Source organism: Nannospalax galili, unplaced genomic scaffold (assembly GCF_000622305.1).
Source record: "Nannospalax galili isolate Female #2095 unplaced genomic scaffold, S.galili_v1.0 scaffold424, whole genome shotgun sequence".
NCBI lineage: Eukaryota > Metazoa > Chordata > Mammalia > Rodentia > Spalacidae > Nannospalax > Nannospalax galili.
Window position 1 is genome coordinate 198,225 of NW_008352334.1, and position 23,898 is coordinate 222,122.

A 23,898-nucleotide genomic window follows, 5' to 3' on the forward strand; every position below is an offset into this window, starting at 1 on the left:
GACCTAATCTAACTTTAAGGATCTAATCTTGCAAAAAATCTCAGCTCTAGATATTGTCTCCACGGTTGTTGAAGGCAGCCGTGGGGACATTCAGTCCTTAATACTTTTTTTCAGAGACAGTGATAAATCTAGTAACAATATATAATGTAGAAACTGAGAGTTTACCTATCAGAGTACTCAAAGTAACTCATCTTACATATACTTACAAAGTTTGGAGACAAGTTATGCTTATAAAGCTGAAGAGTGGAATGAAGCAGGTTGGAAACAAGACTAGAAACCAGCACTTCCTTCCCCAGTTTATTATCTGTCACTCGTCTCTGACTGCTGGCCACTTGAACGGTCCATTTATCTGTATCAGCTATGATACAAACAGCTTCTGCTATTGGTTCGTCCAACACTGGATGCTGGAAAGAAAGGAATTCAACCGATGATGAGCAAAGCAAGTAAAGTGAAACAATGAATTAACAAAAGAAGAAAGAAATATATTAAACAGCAGCTATCACTAAAGAATTTTCAACGGAAAACAGAATAATTAACTTAGTAATATGTTGAAATAGTTGATGAAAATTATCACAGATACTTTGCATTAATTAATAAAACTTAATTTATTATTTTTAATTTATGTGTGTACATGTGCTGTGCAGTGCCCTTGGAGGCCAGAAGAGGGCATCAGATACCCTGGAACTGAAGTCACAGATGTATATTAGCCATCATGTGGGTGCTGGGAACCAAAACCTGGGTCCTCTTGCAGAGCCCTCTCTGGGTTAAGAGCCAGTGCTCTTAACTGCCGAGCCATCTTTCCAGTCCCTAATTAATAAAACGTTGTATTCTTAAATCTAGAACTTAACTTTCCTGGTTTAGCTCATTCATTCATTCACAAACATACTATATGCCAGACAGCTAGAAGAAATGTTTAGTTTCAAAGAACTAGATCAGACAGACCTTTTCCTTTTTTCCTTTTTGAGAGAACTTATTCCCACAAACAAGACAATGGTATGATTCTGTGTGAACTACCAGGCATCATTATGCCTCAGCACCATAGGCTACTCCTGGATGACATAAAGCACAGCACCGCCTGTGTGCACTAATTTCCCGCTTTGTCAGGACAGGTATCCAGAGTGTACAGAAAGCATTTAAAAGAGAACAAGTCAGGATGCACCAACAATGCATCAACACATACTGCTAAACAAAAACTAAGTCTCTACGCACACACCTGGTGTGTGTACTACTTTATTATGTTCATTGTGTTTTGAGATCAATATCTGAATGAAAATATAGAAAAGGGACTAAAGTACTCAAAGGAAGTGTCAGTCCTGAGCTTGTGAAGCATTTTGACTTTTCATTCTGTATATCTTCATTTTATTTGAAACTTTTATCACAAGCACAACACTCTCATAATTACAATAGCGAAAAATAGTAATTTTTTTGGGGGGGGGGTCTTTTGAGACAGGGTCTCTTTAGCTTTGGCTGACCTGCAACTTGTTATGTAGACCAGGCTGGCCATGAACTCACAGAGATCCACCTGCCTCTGCCTCCCAAGTGCTAGGATTAAAGGTATGCGCCACATGCCTGGCTTGAAAAATAATATTTCAACTGAAGTAAATGCATTCTTTTCTATTTTTATTTTATGTGTATGAGTGTTTTGTCTGCATATATATAAATGCACCTTTGTCATGCAATGCCCATGGGGGTCTGAAGATGGCATCAGAACCCCTGGAACTGGAGTTACAGGTGGTTGTTAGCCACCATGATGGTGATGAGAACTGAACCTGGGTCCTCTGTGAGAGCAACCACTGCTCTTAATCACTAAGCCATCTCCCCAGCCTATTAAGTGGCTAAATTTTTGAGATATGATACTGAGAAATGGGAAAGAAGAACAGCAAACAAAAAAGTCTGTTAAGAGGTGGCATATTGGTGCACATCCAAAATCCTAAAACAAGAGACTAAGAACTGAAATTTTTAGGCCAATTTGTGCTACACAGCAAGATTCCCTCTCAAAAACAAAAGTCAAATCAAAACAAATCCCCAAACTACCACAACAGGAGCAAACAAGCAACAATACACAAAATTTGCAAGATACACTGTTAAGATTTCTTCTAGAGCCTTAAACTTTTAATCCATATTTTAGAAGAGTACTCAAGTGGAGCTGGAGAGATGTTTCAGCAGTTAAGAGTCATCTTGGCTGCTGTTGTAGAGGACCTGGGTTCAATTTCCAGCACCCACATGGCAGCTAATAACCATTCGTAACTCCAGTTCCAGGGGATCTGACACTCTCTTCTGACCTCTGCATGTACTGCACAGACATGGGTGCACATACATACATGTAGGCAGTACACTCCTACACCTTAAAAAACAAAAAGAGTACTCAACTATTTTTTATTCATCTCTTGTCAAGGACACAACTTTTCTGTTCATTAACTTTACAAATTACCTGATATTATAATTTTAGCAATGGCATATACAACTAAAGACACAGACTGAATCTAATATATTATCGAAAGATAGTAACAAATCTGTATTAAAAAAATATTTTATTATTTTTATTTTATGTGTATGCATGTATTGCCTGAATGTAGGTAAGTGCACCCGTGTCGTCCAATGCTTGTGGAGGACAGAGGAGGCTCTTGGATCCCCTGGAACTGGAGTTACAGACAGTTGTTAGCTGCCATGTGGGTGCTGGGATTTGAAACTGGGTCTTCTGCAAGAACAGCCAGTGTTCTTAACCCCTGGAGCCATCTCTCCAGCCCCCAAATCTGTATTTTAATAAAAGTATCAAAGACAAGTAAAATGTATAATCAAATCATAAAAGTGAAAAAACAAACTATCAAAGGTGTATATACCTGTCCCCTTTAAGATTAGAATTTTAAAAAAGTCCATCAACTATTCCTGTAAACACTGGAGTAACATTGGGAAACTGCCGCAGAATAACTTATTTAAAAGGTATAGACTGGTCGTGGTGGCATGGGCCTTTAATCCCAGTACTTAGGAGGCAGAGGCAGGCAGATCTCTGTGAGACAAAGGCCACCCTGGTCTACATAGTGAGATCCAGGTCAGCTGGGGCTAGAGGAAGACCGTGTCTCACAAACAAACAAACAAACAAACTAGCCACAGGCTGATCTAGAATTCACCTTTCAGCACTGTAATCTACTGTTATGTGGCTAAAACTGAAAAAAAGGTTTAGCAACTTAAAGTCATTTTTTTTTACTTAAAAACTTTAATATTAAAAATATTTTTATTTTTTTGTTTTGCATTATTTCCTTCCCTCCCAGTCTCCCACCAATTCTTCCTGTGTCCCTCTCTCCCTCTCAATTTCTTGTCATCTTCTATGATCAAAAGTTCTGCACACAGAGTCCACTAAGTGGTGCTCATGTGTCCCTGTTTAGAGCTGTCCACTTGGGATTAAAGAACCTCTTGGGGAGCTAGTCTCTGGCAAAAACTGATTTTCCTTCCCTCAGCATTGTCAACAGTTCTTCATCTTGAGGTGGGACCCCATGATATGCCCCGTCCACCTTGCCATGTCAAATGATTTTGTCACTATGCAGAGCCTATCAGAATACCATATTGTGGCGATTTCACTGGTGCAGCTTTCCTATCCTGTCTAGAATGCATTAACTAGGAGCAGGTGTCTTGTCCCTCTGGCTCTTACATTCTTTCTACCCCCTCTTCCACAATGTTTCCAGAACCCTGGGTGGACAGATTGCACTGTAAATGTGTCCTTCAGGGTTGGGGCACCACACAGTCACTTGTTCTCTCCATTTTTCCTGTTACAGAACTTTGTATCAGCCTCCATCTGCAACCCAAAGTCTTGAAATCTATGTTTTTGTAAGGAAAAAACAAAAGGTACCCTTATCTATCGCATAGTTTGCCAAGACAATATGACTTAAATTACAAATTTAAAATTAGAAAATAATTTGAATCAAACACTTCAAAAGCTGTTTATGAAGATGGTGGGGATAGGGGCAGAGAAGTGCCACTCACCTGAAATTCCTTATTTTCATTTAAGAAATTATTGTATGAAATGCCCTAATATATTTTTTGTCTTCTGTGTGGCACTGGAGACTGAAGCCAGGCCTCATGCATCATAAGGACATACTGTTTCACTCAGCTATATTTCCATCAATTCTAACAACAACCAAAAAATGTTTACAAGCTACACCAATTGTGATGATCTGAATGAGAATGTCCCCCATAGGCAAACAAGTATTTGGACATTTTGTCCCCAGTTGGTTATTTTGGGAGGTCTTAGAACATGTGGCCATGCTGGAGGAAGCATATCACTGGGAGCAGGCTCTGAGAGTTCTTAAGCTTTGCCAGATGTCCAGTCACGCTCTTGTTTCCTGTGCCTGCTTGAAGATATGAGAGCTTAGCTTCTGCTCCTCCTCCAGCCACCTCTGCTGCCATGCCTCTCCACCACAGTAGACTCTTGTCCTTAGAACTGTAAGCTCAAATAAACTCTTCCTTCTATAAGTTTCTTAGGTCAGTGTTTCTATCACAGCAACAAAATAGTAACTGATACACCAATAATACAGGGAAATGTTCTAGGTAGCTTTCTATTGCTGTAATAAAACACTCTGAATAAAACCAACTTTGGGAAGATAGGGCTTACTTGGCTTACAAGTCCTGATCACAGTCCATCATTAAGGGAAGCTGGGATAAGCACTCAAGGCAGAAACCTGGAGGCAGGAATTAAAGCAGAGACCAGAGAGGAACGCTGCTCACTGACTTGTTCCCCTGGCCTGTGCTCTGCCTGCTTTCTTATGCAATGCAGGACTCAGGGGTGGCACCACCCAGAGTGGACTGGGTCTTCCCATGTCATTCAACAATTGAGAAAATGTCTCTCATAGTCATGGCCATAAACCAATCTGAGAAGAGAAAATTCCCCAGTTGAGGTTCCCTTTTCCCATATGTGTCAACTGATGCCAGCATGCATGGGAAATAATCTTACATTGGTTGGTAAAAGTCAATTCAAAACAATAAACAAAATCTATGTATGTACATCTAACATATACATTTATAGTCTGCATTTGCTCAGATTGCAGAGTGCATACTCACAGATATACATATATATAAAAGGTCTCATACACAGGTATGTACACAGTTATAGAAACAAATGATATAAAACACAGTGATGCCTAATATGTGAAATAATATATAAACATTATCATTTTCATTATAGTCAAGGAGACAGAGACTTTATCGTTTTAATTATTCTTCCCTAGGATATGCAGGAAATAAATGGCTAAGTCTGAGTTTTAAAAGAAGTCACATGATACCTAAGCTTTCGTCTTTAAAAAAGTTGTTACTGTATAGTAGAATCAGAAAATTTTATATCTGACTTTCTGTATATTTCAACATATTGACTTGGTAATTTTTAAAAATTGCATTTTTGCCAGGTGTGGTGGCCCACACCTTAAATCCTAGCACTTGAGAGGCAGAGGCAGGTGGATCTCTGTGAGTTCAAGGCCAGCCTGGTCTACGTAGTGAGTTCGACAGCTGGGGCTACCGGGAGACCCTGTCTCAAAAAAGAACCCCCCCTCAAAAATTACATTTTCTTAGAAGTTGGGAAGAAAATTAAGATATTTCCCCTAACGAGGACCTGAGTCTGCATCCCCAGCAGCCATGTAACATCTGGATGCAACAGCACACACCTGTGTTTGGAGTCGATGGAGACCAAGACCCCAGGTTCAGCGAGAGGACTTGTCTCAAAAAGAAGATTGAGGAAAACACCTGTGGCCTCCACATGCACACATTCCTATACTTCTATTCATTCACTCTTACATAAACACGTACATATACCACACAAACACGTACATACACCACACAAACATGTACATATACCTCACAAACACGTACATATACCTCACAAACACATACGTTACGAACACGAAAAATTGCCATCTCTATTATTCATGTAGCATGTTATTCCATGATGACACATAAAAATAATTTTCATGTTAAGTGCAAAGGTAGCAGGGCATGGTGGTACACTCCTTTGATCCAAGCACATGGGGGTGAAGGTGGGGGATGGGGTGGTTCAGGGCAAGGGCAGGGGCAGGAGCAGGTAGATTTCTCTGAGTTCCAGGACAGCCTAGTCTACATGCTGAGGCACTGTCTCAAAAATAATGTTAATAATATAAAAGCATGCAAAGACTAAAATCATAAAAATCTTACAACTGTTAGTGATATTAAGCCTATTTTAATTTCATTTTTACAAAATTTTCTATAATATTGCTTCCATCATAAAATATACCTACATAATTCAATGAAAGTATGTAAGGGAAAGACTAGAAACCCAGTTATTAAAAGACAAATTGTGTCTCATTTTTATTGTAGTGGAAAGAATCAAAGGATAACAGATCTAGAACCACTAATACAAAAGTCTTGAAAACTCTGTAATGCCATTTTGCTATCTGTATCAATCTTTTCTCAATTGTTTCAGAAACAAAATGTTATGACAGCCTAACAATGTAGCTTAAGAAGAGGTAGATCAGGACTGAACTCTGTAGCTTCACCTTTCCTGCTACCTAACTTAAAACTTCTCTGAGCTTTATCTGAAACACAGTAGTATAATAAGTATACTCCTCAAAGTAAGACAATAAGATAAAGTGAGACTACATTTTTAAGTGTCTTCCTGACATACAGTAAGTCCACAATAAGTACTAAATGCTGTTATTATAAATCACTGTTATTATTCCTATAATAATTACCAGGTAGAAACCTTTAAAACCAAAGTTGTATGTTCTCAGCAAGAGGGTAGCAACCCTTTCCTATGTAGGGTTATCAGAGAGAACATCGAAGGATTCTGGGTAGAGATGGAGGAATAAAGATGCTTGACATCAAGTCTGAAGACCTGAATTGGATTCCTGGAACTTACAACTTGCGTGACCGACCGCCACACTGTGCTGTGACATGTGCATGTACTTGCTTATGTACATACATACATTAAGTACATAAGTAAATAAAATTAAAACCTTGGAAGAAAAAAAAGAGACCAGGCAACTGAGACCAGACATCTTAAAAGACAAGACAACAAAGGAGTGTATTGAGAGGTCCTGTGTGTCCTTGACCAAGTAATTCAACAAACACTGAGGCCTACTATGGTGGTAGTAAGAATGTCCTCCATAGGCTTCAAGTATCCCCAGTTGGTGGTGCTGTTTTGGGAAGTTTTAGGAGGTGTGACCTTGCAGGAGGAAGCCCATCACTGGCGGCGGGCTTTGAGAGTTCCAAAGCCTTGCCAGATTTCTTGTCTCCCTCTTCTTCCTGTGCCTGCTTCAAGATGTCATCACTCAGCTTTCGGCCACTTCTGCTGCCATGCTGTCCCCGCTATTATGGACTCTAACCTTCTGGAATTGTAAGCTCAAATAAACTCTTCCTTCTATAAGTTGCCTTGGTCATGGTATAGTGTCTGATTATCAGAGCAACAGAAAAGCAACTAATACAGCTACACTGTGTTAGGCTGGGTGACAGCACTAGCACTGCACAACAGAAATAGGCCCTGTAGCTCTAAGGACACCACCAACAGTCACACATCTTCTATGGTACACTCTGTGCTAATTTACTCATATACTTGGTCTTATTGTCTCCACTGCTCAGTAAGTAACTTCATCAGAAAAAATAATTTTCATCTTTGCAGTACTGCCTCTAGGTTTGAAGGCTACAAGGTCAATAAATGGGTATCTGATTACGTATCTGATTGAGTTTACGGCCTCTAAATATGAAGAAGACAATTTTGATGTTTTCTTCACAAACTTTAATTTTATCTAGAATTTGTCATAATTTCCCTACTATATAATAAAACATCAACATTTAAAACTGCTCATAAATTTCTGCAGAGACATGTTTGAATCTTTTTTTAACCAACAATTAAGTGACTGTTTTGATCACTGAGCCATATTTTCTCACCCATGATTTACCAGTCGGCTACCTCTGCTTCCCTTTTTAGCTTTTTTTTTTTTTTAAATATATTTTATTTATTTATTTTTTATGTGTATGCATGCATTGCCTGTATGTAGGTAAGTGCACCTGTGTTATACAATGCCCGCGGAGGACAGAAGAGGCTGTTGGATCTCCTGGGACTGGAGTTACAGACAGTTGTTAGCTGCCATGTGGGTGCTGGGATTCGAACCTGGGTCTTCTGCAAGAACAGTCAGTGTTCTTAACCGCTGAACCATCTCTCCAGCCCCTCCCTTTTTAGCTTTTTAAAAGAGAGAGAGAGAGTAGAGCTGGTTGATGCATAACTGTAATCCCAGCATGTGGGAGGCAGAGACAAGAGATCACTGCAAGTTCATGACAAGCCTGGAATACAGTGAGGTCTTGTCTCAAAAAAGCCAACAAATCAAAACAAAAAGTGGCAAAGGCCATTAAAGGGAGAAAGAGAAAATTCAACAAAGCAATAGCCAAACACATCAATATTCTCAATAACTTAGAAAACCAGCAAAGACACCAAAGACTTGAAGGTAATCTATCAACTCCACATGTTACCTAGAAAACACCTCTCCCAACAACAGCAGAATATATGTTCTTTTCAAGAGTACATGCACATTCTCTAGAACAGACCAGGGTTTAAAAATCACAGAACAGTTCTTTGATCACAATGGAAGTAAATCAGAAATCAACAATAAATTTAAGAAATATTTAGAAATTTAACAGTTCACTTCTCACTACCTGTAGGTCAAAGAAACTCAATATAAACTAAATATACATAGGATTGTGGTAGAAATCAGTGGAACAGAAATCAAGACTAGAGAAAAACCAATGAAAACAAAAGTACTTTCTTTGAAAACAAATGAACAAAACTGATTAATCTTTACAGAGATGGGAATCAGCAAAATTTTCTCTAGAGAGAAACACTGAAAATATTTTAGACTTCGTGGGCTGAAAGGCCTGTTTCAATGATTCAACTCTGTTGTTAAATATAAAAACAGCCTTGAGAAATACAAACAAAAGGCTCTGTGTTCCATTAAAACTTTTATCTACAAAAAGTGGGATGGAGCCGGGCATGGTGGCGCACGCCTTTAATCCCAGCAATCAGGAGGCAGAGGCAGGTGGATCTCTGTGAGTTCGAGGCCAGCCTGGTCTACATAGTGAGTTCCAGGACAGCTGGGGCTACAGGGAGACCCTGTCTCAAAAAAGACAAAAAAAAAAAAAAAAAAAAAAAAAGGTAGAACAATCTGACCTACAGTTAATGGTATGCTAACCTTTGAAATGGGTTAAAAAAAAAAAAACAAAAATAAAACTAAAAAAAGTCTACAATTTCTGTCAACCCATAAATGAATTCCTCTTTAGAAATTTTACCTTTGGAGAACAGGGGACAAGACATAGAAAAAAAAAACACAAAATAGGGGATAGTATCATCAAGCTTATAGAAATTAAGAGAATTATATTTATCAGTAGTAACTTAAATTCTAGTAAGTTAGATCACTTAAATGAAGCAATAGGGTATGTTCCCAGAAAACCAAAAACTGGGTGGGGTAGAGGAAAGGTTCAGTGGTAAAGTGCTTGTTGTGTGCATGAAGACCCGAGTTGAGATCTCTAGCACCCACATAAGAAACTGGGCAGAGCAGCATATATCTATAACCTATAAGTCCTAGGGAGGAGACAAGGCTCATCCTTTTTGTCTCCAAAAACAAGGCAGAAAAGTATAGAGGAAGACACCCAATGGTGACCTCTGGCCTCCATACACGCAAGTGCCCATGCCCCCCATACATACATATGCACACACCCACACAAAAACTGACTCAGAAAAACCGAGAACTCGTGCCTGTAACCTCAGTGCTTTGTGGGACAGAGATGGGTCACTGGTGCTTGCTGATCAGATAGTCTAGTCCCAAATCAGCAAGTTCCAGATGTAGTTTTAAGCCCTGTCTCAAGGGAATAAGGTGGAGAGTGACAATATGACACTTGATGTCCCCACTTGATCTCTGCATGTGCATGTACAAGCTGTGCACCAGCATACATACAAGCACATACATGCACACCCCTCCCTCCTTTCCCCCATACCTCTCCCCTCCCCTTTCTTCCTCTCCCTTCCTCCTTCCTTCCTCCCTCTTTCCCTCTTTCCTACAAATAGGTCAGATTCACATAGATGCAACTGGTGAAGTCTACCTAGAGAAAAACCAGTAACAATCCTCTAGAAACAATTCCAGAAATAGAGAAGGGAATACTTCCCACTTCATTCTATGAGGCCATTATTAATGACCTTGATTTGAAAGCTAGACAAAAGCATCAAGGAAAACCACATATGAATATTCTACATGAATACAGATGTCAAAATCTATTACCAAATATTAAGTCAAATCTAACAAAGTATCAAAAGAACTATATACCATAACCAAATGGGACTTTTCTCTAGGAATCCAAGGGTTTATTTTCTAAAACTCAATCAACATAACCATGTCATTTACAGTTTAGAAAAACTACATGATCATCCCAGTAGACACATAAAAAGCTTCATTTGACAAAATTCCACACCCATTCATGATTTAAGTGCCAACCAACTAATCAACCAATGAACAACAACAAGTCAATGACTTGGAATAGAAAGCAGGATGTGGTGTACACCTGTAATGCAGAATTCCAGGTCAGTCAGGGCTGCACAGTGAGATGAAAAGACAAGAAAAGGAAAAGGGAAGGGGAAAGGGAGGGGAGAGAGGAAGACAGGGGAGGGAAGGAGAGGGGAGGGAGCCTTAACCATGAAAGACTCAATGTTGTCCCTCCTAAGATCAGGAACAAGACAATAACATCTTCTGTCACCCTTCCATACAACATTGTATAGGTTTAACCAGTACAATCAAGACTGGAAAGGAAGATGTAACATTGTTCACTGAACACATGACCCTGTGTCTAAAAACTCCAAAGATTCTACAGGAAAAAAAATAGAGTAACGTGGGAGACAGGCTTGAGCCTATGGTGATACTGCAACTGTCAGAGTCACATGGTTTCCAGGAATCCAGGCTCTGTAATCTGAAACCCAGCATGCTAATGAGGCATCCTACCCTCTGTTCTGTGATAGGAGGTTAAGTCTGTTATGCTAATAGGATGATGCTAATAAGGTATCCTAATTGCTGTACTGTGATAGGATGCTAAACCTGTTATGCTAATAAGGTGTCCTACTTGCTGTGCTGTGATTGGACCACTACCCCTATATAAGCTTGCGCCTTCCTGCAATAAACCAGATCTGTGTCACTGAACCTGGTCTCCTGTGTCTGAATGTGGCTCTACTGACACAGTCTCCTCACCAGCTCTGGGGTCCAGGACCAGGCAGAAGCAGCAATGACAGGAGGCAGCACAGGGCAAGCAAAAGAGCTGCCTCAGCACCAGGCGAGTGGAACAGTGGCTTCAGCTCAGGGCAGGCAGAAGAGTGGCCTCAGCCCAGAGCAAGCAGAGGAGCAGCCTTGACGCCTGTGAAAATGAAGGAGCAGCACCCACGAGAACGGAGGAGCGGCCACCACTGGCAGTGACCACAGAGTAAAAGTTCAAGAAAGTTATAGGATAAAAAAATAATCACACAGAAAGAATTATATCTCTCTATATAAACAAAAATCTGAAAAATAAAGAAAATAATCTGATTTGAATATTTCCAGGTTTTGTTGCTATGAAGATGTAAAGTATTCTTGACATTTCAGACTTCCATTTGGGAGAGTCCTAGAATGCAATACTTGTTTTCACAATGGTAAGTACAAAGACACAGGTGCTATATATGAAGTGACAGATTCAAAGAGCAATGACTGTGTTATATGGTCACAGCTAACCAAAATTATAATACAAGGCAAATTTGGGTTCTGCTGGTTGTTAATAGAGTTGTCCCTAAATATACTCAAGAACAGTGAAGGTCACTTACCTGCACAGCATGAGACAAATCTGACACCAGACACTGACGGAGCCGCTCATCACTTCCAATCCCTTGAAGGACAAAGTCAGGCACGTAAGATGAGCAGTAGCCACCCAGCAAGGATCGCCCAAAGTTGGCGATGTTGGGCTGAACAGCACTCACTTCAATTAACTTTGACCTGGAAGAAACATTCCCAAGGAAGGGAAATCTAGTGAGTACTGCACAGTTTTTATCAGTTGTGTGAAGGTGGGGAGTGGGGGGTGAGTTCTACCAGTCGATAGTTCTAGTATCTTTTTTTTTTTTTTTTTTTTTAAAGAGAGGGTCTCCCTCTAGCCCCAGCTGGCCTAGAACTCACTACATAGACCAGGCTGGCCTTGAACTCAAGAGATCTGCCTGCCTCTGCCTCCCAAGTGCTGGAACTAAAGGAATGTGCCACCATGCCCGGCCTTTAGTACCATTATTTTCTTTAAACTGTATACAGAACAAAAGATACTTATATACAAACTGTCCTAAAACAGACCACAAAATACTCTTCTTACCTGGAGAGGTCTGATGAACAACTTTGTAAGGAAGTGAGCACGAATCTTTTATAACAGACTTTAGGAGAGCAGTCCCTTATGTAACACATTCCTAATACAAAATCAGATTATGTAATCCACTGTCTATACAAAGTAGCTACATACTTTCCAAGTTCTAATCCAGGTCCATGTTTTCAGGCACAGATGATTTATCTTGCATACTTGACCTCAAGCACATATTCCCTCTATTCTTCATAGTCTTGCCCAAATTTCTTTCTTTTTTTTTTTTTTTTTTTTTTTTTTTTTTTTGGGGCCTGGGGAGAATAAAAGTTGTACAGAATAGTCCCTGAAACAGAAGGGAGAATGACGAAGATGTAGAACATAAATAGCCCAGCAAAGGTCCAAGGAATAGCAGTTCTCATTGTGGAGTTTCAAGAGGAGGTAAAAATTTCTTTTTTTAAAAAAAATATTTTATTTATTATTTTTATTTTATGTATATGAGTGAATAGCCTGTATGTATGTGAGTGCACCCGTGTCATGCAATACCATGGAGGTCAGAAGAGGGCTTTGGATTCCCCTGGAACTGGAGTTAAGGATGGTTTGCAGCCACCATGTGGGTGCTGAGAATCAACCCCGGGTCCTCTGTAAGAGCAGTCAGTGCTCTTAACCACTGAGCCATCGCTCCAGCCTCCCCAAATTTATTTCTCACAGCCAGTCCTTCCTTTCCCTAAGATTCTCTTCCTTAGTGCCTGGCTTGTCATCAGTCAACTGGGGGTTTGGGCAAGTTTAATTTACTCCAAGATGATCTGAATACTAAGCAGAAAGCATTTTCCTACATTCCTCTTAGATCCTTTAACTTCTCTTTGATGCCCTCACAAAGTCTTTCTGGGGTGGTGTGAGGAAGTCTTTAATTCCGCCTATGAGTAAAAGTATCACATGATAATAAAAAGATAATTTGGGCAGTACAATGACCATTTAAAAAACATGTATTTGGGGCCGGTGAGGTGGCTCAATGGTTAAGAGCACTGGCTGCTCTTGTAGAGGACCCAGGGTTCAATTCCCAGTACCCACATGGCATCTAACAAACGTCTATAACTCCAGTTCCAGGGGAATCCTATGCTTTCTTCTGACCTCTGTAAGGATTGCATGACATGGGTGCACTTACTACATGCAGGCAAAACATTCATACACATAAAAATAATAAAACATAAAATGTTATCTATTATTACTTTGATGCATGAATGTAGATGCATGTGGAGGTAAGAGCACAACCCTTGAGAGTTGGTTCTTTTTTTCCACTGTGGGTTCCAAGGATCAAACTCAGGTCATCAGGCCCATGCGACACCTGCTTTTTCCTAATAAGCCATCTCTGTGGGCCCTGAGCTCTCTTTTTGTATTAGCTTTCACCAATCTGCAGAGACCAGCTAAAGATAAGAATGGTATAATCTTAGGTAGGGCCTACTAGAGGTAAAAACTTTCTGCTTACCCAGGAAAAGGGATCTCATCCTCTTCTGCCCAGTCTTCTTGCTCTCCTCCTCCATAGTAACTGCTAGCTTGTCTTGTCAGATCATGGCCTGTGTCTTCACTTTCACTATCTCCAAGGGCACTATCTGAACTTTCATTTCTTGGAATGTCCCATTCAGTTCCTGTAGCAATTTTTTTCTCTGAACTCTCTTTATCCCCATGGGGGATAACCATGGAGAGTGTATCTTTTTGGTCCTGCTGAGGAAAGCAGGTTTTACATGAATCTTGGTGAACTGTTTCTATACATTTACAAAATTCATTCCCCTGTTTGCTACTTTTTGTACACAGCCTTTTTGGAAACTCTAACATATAGCAATATTCTTTGCTGTCTGTACTTGATTTAACTGGAACATCATCAATAGTTCTGGTTTCAATTGACTCATCATTAAAATATTCATCAAATAAACTCATGCTTTCTGGGTCTGAATGATTCCAACATGGAAGTTCACAGGGCTCACCAGAAACCACATTCTGTGTATTAGACTCTCCAGATTGGTCCTTAGATGTCTGTTTACTTTCTTGATGCTTCTCAGTCACCCCTCTGTCTTCCTTCAATGGTTTGATGTGATGTCTGGCAATCTGATCCACTACTGCCTGACTCCGAAGTTCTGTATCTGAATCAGGTGACATAGAATCCCCAATCAAGAAAGTAACTTTTGTCTGAATTACCTCACAAGAAAGTGCGCCACGCACAGTCTTGTCTGGAGGTTTCTTTTCCACAGCTATCCCTGTGGATCTCATCTCCTTGTCTGTATGACTATCTGCATCCAGCAAGCTTGTACTCTGCCATGTTCCTTCTGTTGGCTCTAAGCCTGTCTCTGACAAAACACTCTTGTCTACTGGAGCAGATCCTGTGCAAACAACAGTCTCTAACTTGCTGTCAAGGCAAGTTCTTAATTTATCTCTATATTGTTTAACATCAACAACATTTTCTTCTTGGCAGTCAGGAGGAGAAATCATTCGGCATTCATCTGAAATTCCTACAAGTTCCTTAGAGCTGTCTTGGCTATCTTCTCTCTCTTGTTGGGACACGTTCTCCGTACTTTGCCTGAGGAGTGGATGACTGCAATATTTACAGTTACAGTTAGGAGTTCTTGTCTCTTCAGACTCTTTAAAGAGCAAACGGCTTTTGTTTCTGTGCATTGTGATGAGCACGTACTCTGAATCCTCCACTTCCCCTCGCTCTAAGCTGGTAGTAATCACTGTGCCTGGCATCACAATGGCTTCATCTTCTCCATTCTCTAAAAGATGAGTTTCCTGAAGTTCAGAGCATCTTATGAAGTAAGTAAGAAAATAAAGCAGTCTCTGGACTAGGTCTTGCCGTTTGCCAACTACCACCGTCCTCGCTAACCGTACAGGAGAGCCAATCGCGCCATACAAGTCTCCTGCAGTGGAAAAATCAGTTAATGAAACACAGCCAAATAGGCTACTTCAATTCTGAAAAAACCTACTCAAAGTAATTTAAATTTTACTTTTAAGTTCTTTAAAAGATGACAATTCAAGAGCATGGGATAAGACAAATGGTTTTAATGGGGTGGGGGGCAGCAATGGTGCTCTAGCTTCTTCCTAACAATTGTTGTGGTTTCGAAACCTCAAAGAGTCAGTCCCAAAAGTCCCATTTGTTAAGAATATTCTCTAGGCCAGGTACCATGCACAGAACCTTTATGTGGGTAAAGAAGTACTATGTCACAAGGAGTCCACAGCTATGTCGAATGCACAAAATCTGCATCAGGCAAGGAGAGTAAACAGGGTTGTGGTGGTGTGAAGTGGGAAAAGTCACACCACACATTTCTGTGCTTATGCAATGGCTCAAATTAAATCTCTAACTTGGGTGCAAAACAAAAACTCAAAATGAATACAGAAATAGTAAGATAAATAATTCCCTTTTTGTAATTTGTCAGTATGCAAATTAAAAAATCTCTATTTTCTTTTTCTTCTTTTTTTTTTTTTTTTCGGTCTTTTTGAGACAGGGTCTCCACATAGCCCTAGCCAGCCTTGAACTCACAGAGATCTGCCTGCCTCTGCCTCCTGAGTGCTGGGACTAAAGGCATGTACCACTATACCCGGCAAAATCTCTATTTTCATATTACAAAAAAGCCATGCATTTTAAAGGCAATAAAGATACGAGTCTCAAGTATGTATATTCTACAGATAGTACTGTGATGAATCTTCTCCTCTGGGTAACAGACTAGGTCAAATATCACAAATAATCCTCCATAATAATCCTCCAAATTCTAACTAAACTATCAGATAAACTAAACTGCTTTGGCATGGTAAGTCGTTCCTGACTGACTGCACTTTACCCTCTCAGATTTCTCCTCTTACATCTACTCCTTTAGACTTCAACACCGAGATTCCATTCCTCATTATGCTCAATCTTCTGTCTTTGCCAGTACAAAGCTTCTCAGTCAGGAACACACCTGGGTATGGAGCAAACCTCCCCTTACTGAACTACCACTCAACTTTCATTTCTCTTAAATTTACTCACTGAATTATTATTATTGTCAAAATACATACTACCTACAGTATTAGACTGCCAACCTCTTGAGGCAAACATATAATTATTCATCTATCTTTGTACTGTACAATGCTCTTTGCACAGTCTTAGATATACTATGCACTCAAAAATGAAAACAGTGACTGGAGAGATTACAGACTCTAAAAGAGAACCTGCTACTGCCATTCTCCTAAATCACTATAGTGTCTAGCTATATTCTAAACACTCACCCTTGTACGCACAGATTAGTATAGCTCTCACCCCTCACACAAACTTCTTTATGTAACAAAGGCTAATACAGAGATCTACAACTGGTCAAAATGCACAGAATGAATGACCATGGAGTGCCCAGTCCCAATTGGTGTATCTACAAACCAGTCCCTATATTTAAAGCTCAGGGAATATCTCAGAAAATGGGGGTAGAAAGGCTGAAAGAGCCAAAGGACTAGAATGCCTGCTGCACGATATATCTTTATAGACATAACAGGGAAGCTGCACCCACGGAATCTCAACAACACTGTTGCCTAAACAAGACCTGCATAATGACACCACCAGTGGACACGCCAGTGTGGACGGGGGAATTTCACAAGGTCCCACCCCTAGATGAAGAGCTACAGGAAATCAATGGATACTGGGGGAGAAAGGACCAGTTCTCCAGGGATGAGTTCCCTGATTGGTTATCCAATCTCAAATGGTTAGCCCTAAACACATGTACACACAAGCAACACTAAATGGACTCAGTATGTTGTGTGTGCATATATGCATCAATAACAATTATAGAAAAGGTCATGAAATTAAGAAGGAGTGGGAGGGGGACACATGGGAGGAGCTGGAGGAAAAGAAAGGGTAGAAATGAGTAAACAGAGTTCTCATGTATGAAATTCTCAAAAAGTGTTCCTGTAAATCACCACAGAATTAAAAATAGATCTGACATATCCCAGTTAAACCAGCTGTTAAGCTGTAACTTCTGCTCTGCCTACATTTCTCTAGCTCTAAGGAATGATACCAGGCATAAGACCACAGGACAGTTTAGAAGACGTGAAAAGAAAAGGACCAGAGCGATGCTCTGGAATGAAAGAATAAAATGGGATTTTATTTTGTTTTTGCTTAAAAATAAGTCTTAAGTTTATACACAGTATAAGGATTTTCAGACTACATACCCAGCTGTGCCCAAAGTGGGTTATATGGATGAGTCTTTGCCAACATGTCCACACTCTGAGAGGAATGTTTTTCTAAAAATATTTTTATGGGTGGCTGTCCATTTGGCATGACTGTTGGAACCCAGGCAAGATGATTGGTCAAAACTGCAGTAATGAGAGCTGGCAAGAATCTGAAAACAAAATGGATCCTGTCAGATTCCAATCTATACTCATGAAACCATAAATAAAATGTCCTGACAGATTAAATAGAGTATATAGTCTCATGTGACCAAATAATATTTAAAAAGAGGACAGAGGAAAAGACAGGTATACCATCAAGACAAAAAACAAAGCAAAGTTATTAAGTCTTTCCCTTGGGGAAGAGTTAAAGAAACTATTTCAGATTACATTACAAAACAAAAGCACATCTTACTATAGGTCCTTTTCAGTGTTTAATTTGCTCAGGTGATTAGTGAATCAGCTAACAGGTCCTTTATTTCTGAACTTCCAGCTAGGTAATTTCCAAAGTATTGAACAGGAAAAATAAATGAAAGTAGTAAGTAATTATCAACAAAGACAATAAAGGCATCTGCATTAGCCATCTGATGTCTAAAGGCTTAATGAACAGCTAAGAAAACACTGTGAGACAAGATATAGAAAGGGTGACTGCAGGCCTGCAGTACAACCTCTCAAGGAGCCAGATGCCCACCTGCAGCATATTTGATTTAGACTACGACCTAAGTTCTGAAGAAAGTTTCTTTGCTACTTTCAAAAAGGTGTAACATTGGAATCTGAGCACGTCCTTATATTGTTAAACTCTTTTATGTTGTTAAACTCTTTTATGAAACAAAATTATACATGCAATTCACAGAGGAAAAAAATTGGAAGCCTCAGAGAATTCTGTAGCATATCAGGAATTTTAATTCAGCACAATGGCATTTTTATTATTTTCTGCTCAAATACTTCTGTGATACTCTTCCCTACTGTGTTATCAAATCATTTTAACACAGTTTTGATTATCAATAAGAAATTATAACAAAGATAATGGATAATCCTCTCAATTCCATCATTTAGTTTGGTTATAATGTAGCTATCTAGTTACAGTAAATAACATAACTAAATAATAAATAACAAAAGAAGACATACTGATTTTTGGATGCATTCTCCATTAGAAAAGTAAACTCCTTCATCAAACGATGGCAAAGCTGGTTCTTTTCTGGAGTCCCTGACATCATTGTAAGCCAGACAGGCTCCCCAATTCGTGGCATTGTGTAAAGATTACAAATTGTTGTTCTAAAAAGAAGACAACACATTATGAAATTTACAGTTCTCCAAATAACATACCCTGACAGGTTATGCTGCCAACTTGGACCTTCCACCTAGATTATTAAAGCGTCTAAGAGCAATCAATGAAGCAGGCCTTTCTTTGCTATCAGCATAGTCGAGTACTATTGGTAGATGAAGTTGAAGTATGATGGTGTTGGTTCTGGTTCTCCCCCCATTGACAGTGTCCCTGAAGAATAACAATTCCCTACTTTACTCCTTAGTTTCTAAGGACAGGCCTAGATATTTTCTAGAACCCTCTTTTTTTTTTTTTTTTTTTTTTTTGGTCTTTTTGAGACAGGGTCTCCCTGTAGCCATAAATGGCCTGGAACTCACTACGTAGACCAGGCTGGCCTTGAACTCACAGAGACCCACCTGCCTCTGCCTCCTGAGTGCTGGGACTAAAGGTGGCCTGGCTCTACTCTACATTTCTAAAGTACATGCTCTATTTAAGTAAATTTCAAATTATCTGCATATACAAAAGAAAACTGGTTTAATGATAACAGTGTATCCAACTATCTACTACACATACTTGGTTTGAGTCATTGTTTGGTCTTAGAAGTTCCAGGATCTAACACTAATATGTAGCAACATTTTTATGACTCTGAACTTAAATCAATACAAGAGAAAAATATTGCCTAATTGTTATAGTGCTTCCCTAGCTGTATCTTGGATTAATTTAGACATACCAAGCCCTGTGACTTCAATTCTGTCCTGAAGGTTTCAAAGTATATTCAAGATAATCAGTTCTTTTCCTTTTATGTCAATGTCTATTCCACAAAGTCCTACATATTCACTTTATTAACAAACTTTGTAAAGACTGAGGGTTTAGAAATAAGTAAATACAGTATCCTGCCTTCCTTTTTTTTTTTAGCATGGTGCTATCAGAACTTTCAGCAATGATGGAAATACAGTCTCTGGAGTGTCTGCACAACAGTCATTAGCCACATGCAGTGACAGGAAACTGAAACATGAGCCTCAGACTAAGGAACTGAGTTGAATTAAAGAGCTATACATGTTTAAGGGTTCAGAATGCATTCAAAAGGTCAGATCTAGAAAACTCTTTGAAACCTCCAAATATTGTATGGCCCACTTCAGTGTACTTTCCTATAATGAATTTATAAATGGAAAATAATTTTCTTGTCTATACAAGTTTTTTTTTTTTCAATTAAGAGCAAGAAACAAGAAAGAGAGCTCGCCAGCGAGTGCCCTCACTGCAATCCATTTGTGGAGGTATGTGGACAGCACTGGGAAGTTGGTCCTCTCCTTCCACCTTGCTGACACAGGGTCTCTTCTTGTTTCTGCCATGCTGTATACTCCAGGATAGGTGGCCCACAAGATGTCTCTGTCTCCCATCTTCCAGTAGGAGTGCTGGGAATACAGATGCATGCCGCCATACCCAGCTTTATTATGTGGTTTCAGAAGATCAAACTCAACTCATTAGGCTTGCCTGGTAAGCACTTTTACCCACTGATCCATCTCACTGGACCCCATACAAATTAAACTTTTAATCAATATAAACACAGTATATTAACAAACAGGAGGCAATACATTACAATGGATAGAAATAAATACAGAGCCAGGTATGGTGGCACACACTTGTAATGCCAGCACAGTAGAGGCAGTGGCAGAGGGATCAATCAGAGTTTGACGTCAGCCTGGTCAATACAGGGAGTTCCAAGCCACTCAGGGCTCTACAGTGAGACTCTGTCTCGAAAAACAAATACAGATTTCCCTAGTAAAGTTTTTGGTAGGGCTTAAAAAACAAAACAAAACAAAAAAAACACTCAGGGCTCAAGAGATGGCTCACAGATTAAGAGCACTGGCTGTTGCAGGGCGACTCTCTCTCTCCGCTGCAGGCTCTGCGCCAAGCTGCGGGAGGCTTGGGCCAGCTGTGGGAGGCTCTCCATGTGCTCGTGGGTCGTTGGCCATCGATCCACGCGGGCAGGGAGAACAGAAGCGGCGAACGTAGTCAGGATGGCCAGTGAGTGCTGATGGAAGACAGCTCTTCCGGGGAGACTGATCCCAGGCTGGTCCCCAGGCGCAGTGAAACAGCAATGATACAGCTCCAGCCAGATTCAGTGATACAGCTCCGTTTATTAGTGGGAAAAGTAGAGAATTTATAGTGTGGAGGCAGTAACAAAAGCCTCAGTTGATAGGTGCTCATAATATGCTTTATTTACATGTGGCAGTGGGCTCCTATCTTCCAGACTATCAGACAATGCCTGATTATCATATAGAAAAAACCTGGGAGTAGTTTTTACTCCAGGTAACTATGCCAAAGGTCATGTTTCAGATAAGGCATCTGTAAGGCCAGGCATCTTCACTTGGCGGCACTTTCAAAGTGAGTCAGGGAGAGAGCAGGAGGCCCCCTGCTGAAAAGGGGAGTTTTTCCATTTGGCGCCGAGCCTCTCAGGGCTATCCGGACATGGAGAAACTGCAACCCTAACAGCAGGGTTCCCCAACAGGCTGTTCTTGTAGAAGACCCTGATTGGGATCCCACTACCTACATGGTGGCTAACAACTGTCCATAACTCCAGTTCCAGGGGATCCAATGCCCTCTTCTGTCCTCCTCAGGCATTGCGTGACACGGGTGCACTTACATACAAGCAGGGATGACACTCATAAATAAAAAAAATTGCTGGGTGTGGTTGCCAATGCCTGTAAACCCAGCACTTAGGAGGCAGAGGCAGGTGATCTCTGTGAGTTCCAGGCCAGCCTGGTATACATAGTGAGTTCCAGGACAGCTGGGACTCCAAGGAAACCCTGTCTCAAAAAGAAAAGGGGGAAAAAAAAAAAAGAAAGAAAAAAGAAAACTAAAAAAAAAAATTTTAGGGACTAGAGAGATGGCTCAGCGGTTAAGAGCACTGACTGCTCTTGCAGAGAACCCGGCTTCCATTCCCAGCACCCACATGGTGGCTACAAACCATCCTTAACTCCAGTTCCAGGGGAATCCGAAGCCTCTTCTGATCTCTGTGGCACTGCATTACATGGGTACGCTCACATACATGCAGGCAAATACACTCATACACATAAAATAAAAATAATAAATAATATATATATAAATTCTTTTAAAAATCACTGTTGAAAACTGAAAAACAAGTAAAAATTAAAAGTATTTTGGCAGGCATGGTGGCACATGTTTGTAATCCCAGCACTCAGAAGGCCAAGGCAAGAGGACTGCTGTGTGGGACCAGCCTGGTCTACATAGTGAGTTCCAGGAGCCATATGTATCCAGGCCAGCCAGTGACACACAGCAAGACCCTGCCTCAAAAACAAATAGTAACAACAAAGAATTAAAGGTATTTTAAATAAGATAAAAATAAAACTTTTATAACAAGGGTTTTACAGAAGAAAGAATTTACTCTAAAAGAATGAAAGAATGACAGGATACATTTTTCTTTTTTTTTTTTTTGAGACAGGGTCTCCCTGCAGGCACAACTGCGTGCCTGAGTATGTGTATGTGTGTGTGCGCGTGCACGCACGTTAAAGCAAGAAATAATTTCAACTGTGTTCACCATAAAAAAATGATAAATGCTGGAGGGAACAGATATGTTTCTTCTACTTAAACTATACTATAGTTTGTGCCATTTAAATATGCATGTTCTGGTTTGTTCTCTTCATTACTGTGACAAAATACTCTGACCAATAGTAACTTGGGGAAGAAAGGGTTTATTCAGTTTACATCTCCCAGGTCACAGTTCATCAGGGAGCCCAAGGTAGGAGGAACTCAGGGCAGGAACCTGGAAGCAGGATCTGGAGCACAGGCCATGGAGGAATGCTGCTTACTGGCTTGCTCCCCTGACCCCTGCTCAGACTGCTTTCTTAGGCAACACAGGCCCACCTGCCCAGGGGTGGCACCACCCATAGTGCGCTGGGTCCTCCTACATCACTCATCAAGAAGATGCCCCTCAGATATGGCCACAGGCCAGTCCAATAGAGGCAATTCCCCAACTGAGGCTCCCTCAACCCAGGTGTGTCAAGTTGACACTAAAGCTATCCAGCACAATTGACCCCTTATCAACTTGACACACAAACATCACTATTAACCGTAACTTTCCAATTTCTGTCCCCAACATATGATGTTAATATCACAACATAAGACAGTACAACCTTAAAATCCCCCACAGTCCTTAAAAAATCCAAACACTTAAAAGTTCATAGTCTCTTTTAAAAGTCTCTTAACTGTGGGCTTCTGTAAAATCCAAAACAAGTACTGTCTTATTTCAAAGAGACGAATTGGACACACCTAAGTAAAACCAAAGTCCAGCAAAGTAGCTTGAGATTGGACATCTAGGATTCATTCATGATCTTCTGGGCTCCAAAGGGTACTGGCAGCTCCACTGCTCTGACTCTGCAGTCCACAGCACACTCAGCTCGTCTTGCAGACCCAGGCCAGCTCTATTCCACACTTACTGCTGTCCTTGGTGGTCGTCCCATGGTCCTGGCATCTCCAAAAAGCTGGGGTCTCCACTGAAACTGAAGCTACACCTTCACCAATGGCCTCTTCTTGCCTCTTGGGGTGTAAGGCCTCAGATTCTCTCCGTGACCCCTTCAATCCTGCACTTTCACCTATGGCCTTTCCCGGCCTCTCAGTGTGCCAAGCCTCAGCTGCTCTCTGTGACCCCTTCACGCTTTCAACACCAGAACCATGCAGGAGACTCTTACACATTACCAAGTCCTGCTTCCAGCTTGAGATAGAGGTGCGGGTCCCCTCTGTGTGCTGACCCTGAGGAAATACCTCCCAGAAGATTCCACCACAGTGATGCTGGTCTCTTGTTACTTACAGCTGATTTTTCAGCCCCAGCTAATCAGCATCAGTTGTCCCAGTAAAACAAAGGTTTTACTTCAGGTTCTGGTCTCTTCTTAATCACAGCTGATTCTTCAGCCCCAGCTGACCAGAACCCACAGATTCTCAATCCAAAATCTCACATGAACTGCCCTGATAGTCTCTGCTTCCGTTTGAAGCTTCACAAGCCCGGCCTCCATCATCTACAACTCTTTTAGCATAACTGTTCCAAGCTCCACAGCAACAAACTCTGAGCACGCAATGGCTTTTCCAGCCCA

At 40.6% G+C, this 23,898-nt stretch overlaps 1 protein-coding gene across 2 annotated transcripts in view; it reads right to left on the reverse strand.

The window, feature by feature from the left end:
• Positions 1 to 23,898, reverse strand: part of Fnip1 (folliculin interacting protein 1) — a 112,963-nt gene that overhangs the window by 8,689 nt on the left and 80,376 nt on the right. For both annotated transcript variants that reach the window (XM_008849305.3, XM_008849304.3), the window contains 5 exons: positions 18,655 to 18,801; positions 17,530 to 17,699; positions 13,835 to 15,257; positions 11,840 to 12,008; positions 207 to 404 (listed from right to left, as the gene is read on the reverse strand). In XM_008849305.3, the coding sequence (XP_008847527.1) occupies positions 207 to 404; positions 11,840 to 12,008; positions 13,835 to 15,257; positions 17,530 to 17,699; positions 18,655 to 18,801 (2,107 nt within the window). The remainder of the gene's footprint in view (positions 1 to 206; positions 405 to 11,839; positions 12,009 to 13,834; positions 15,258 to 17,529; positions 17,700 to 18,654; positions 18,802 to 23,898) is intronic.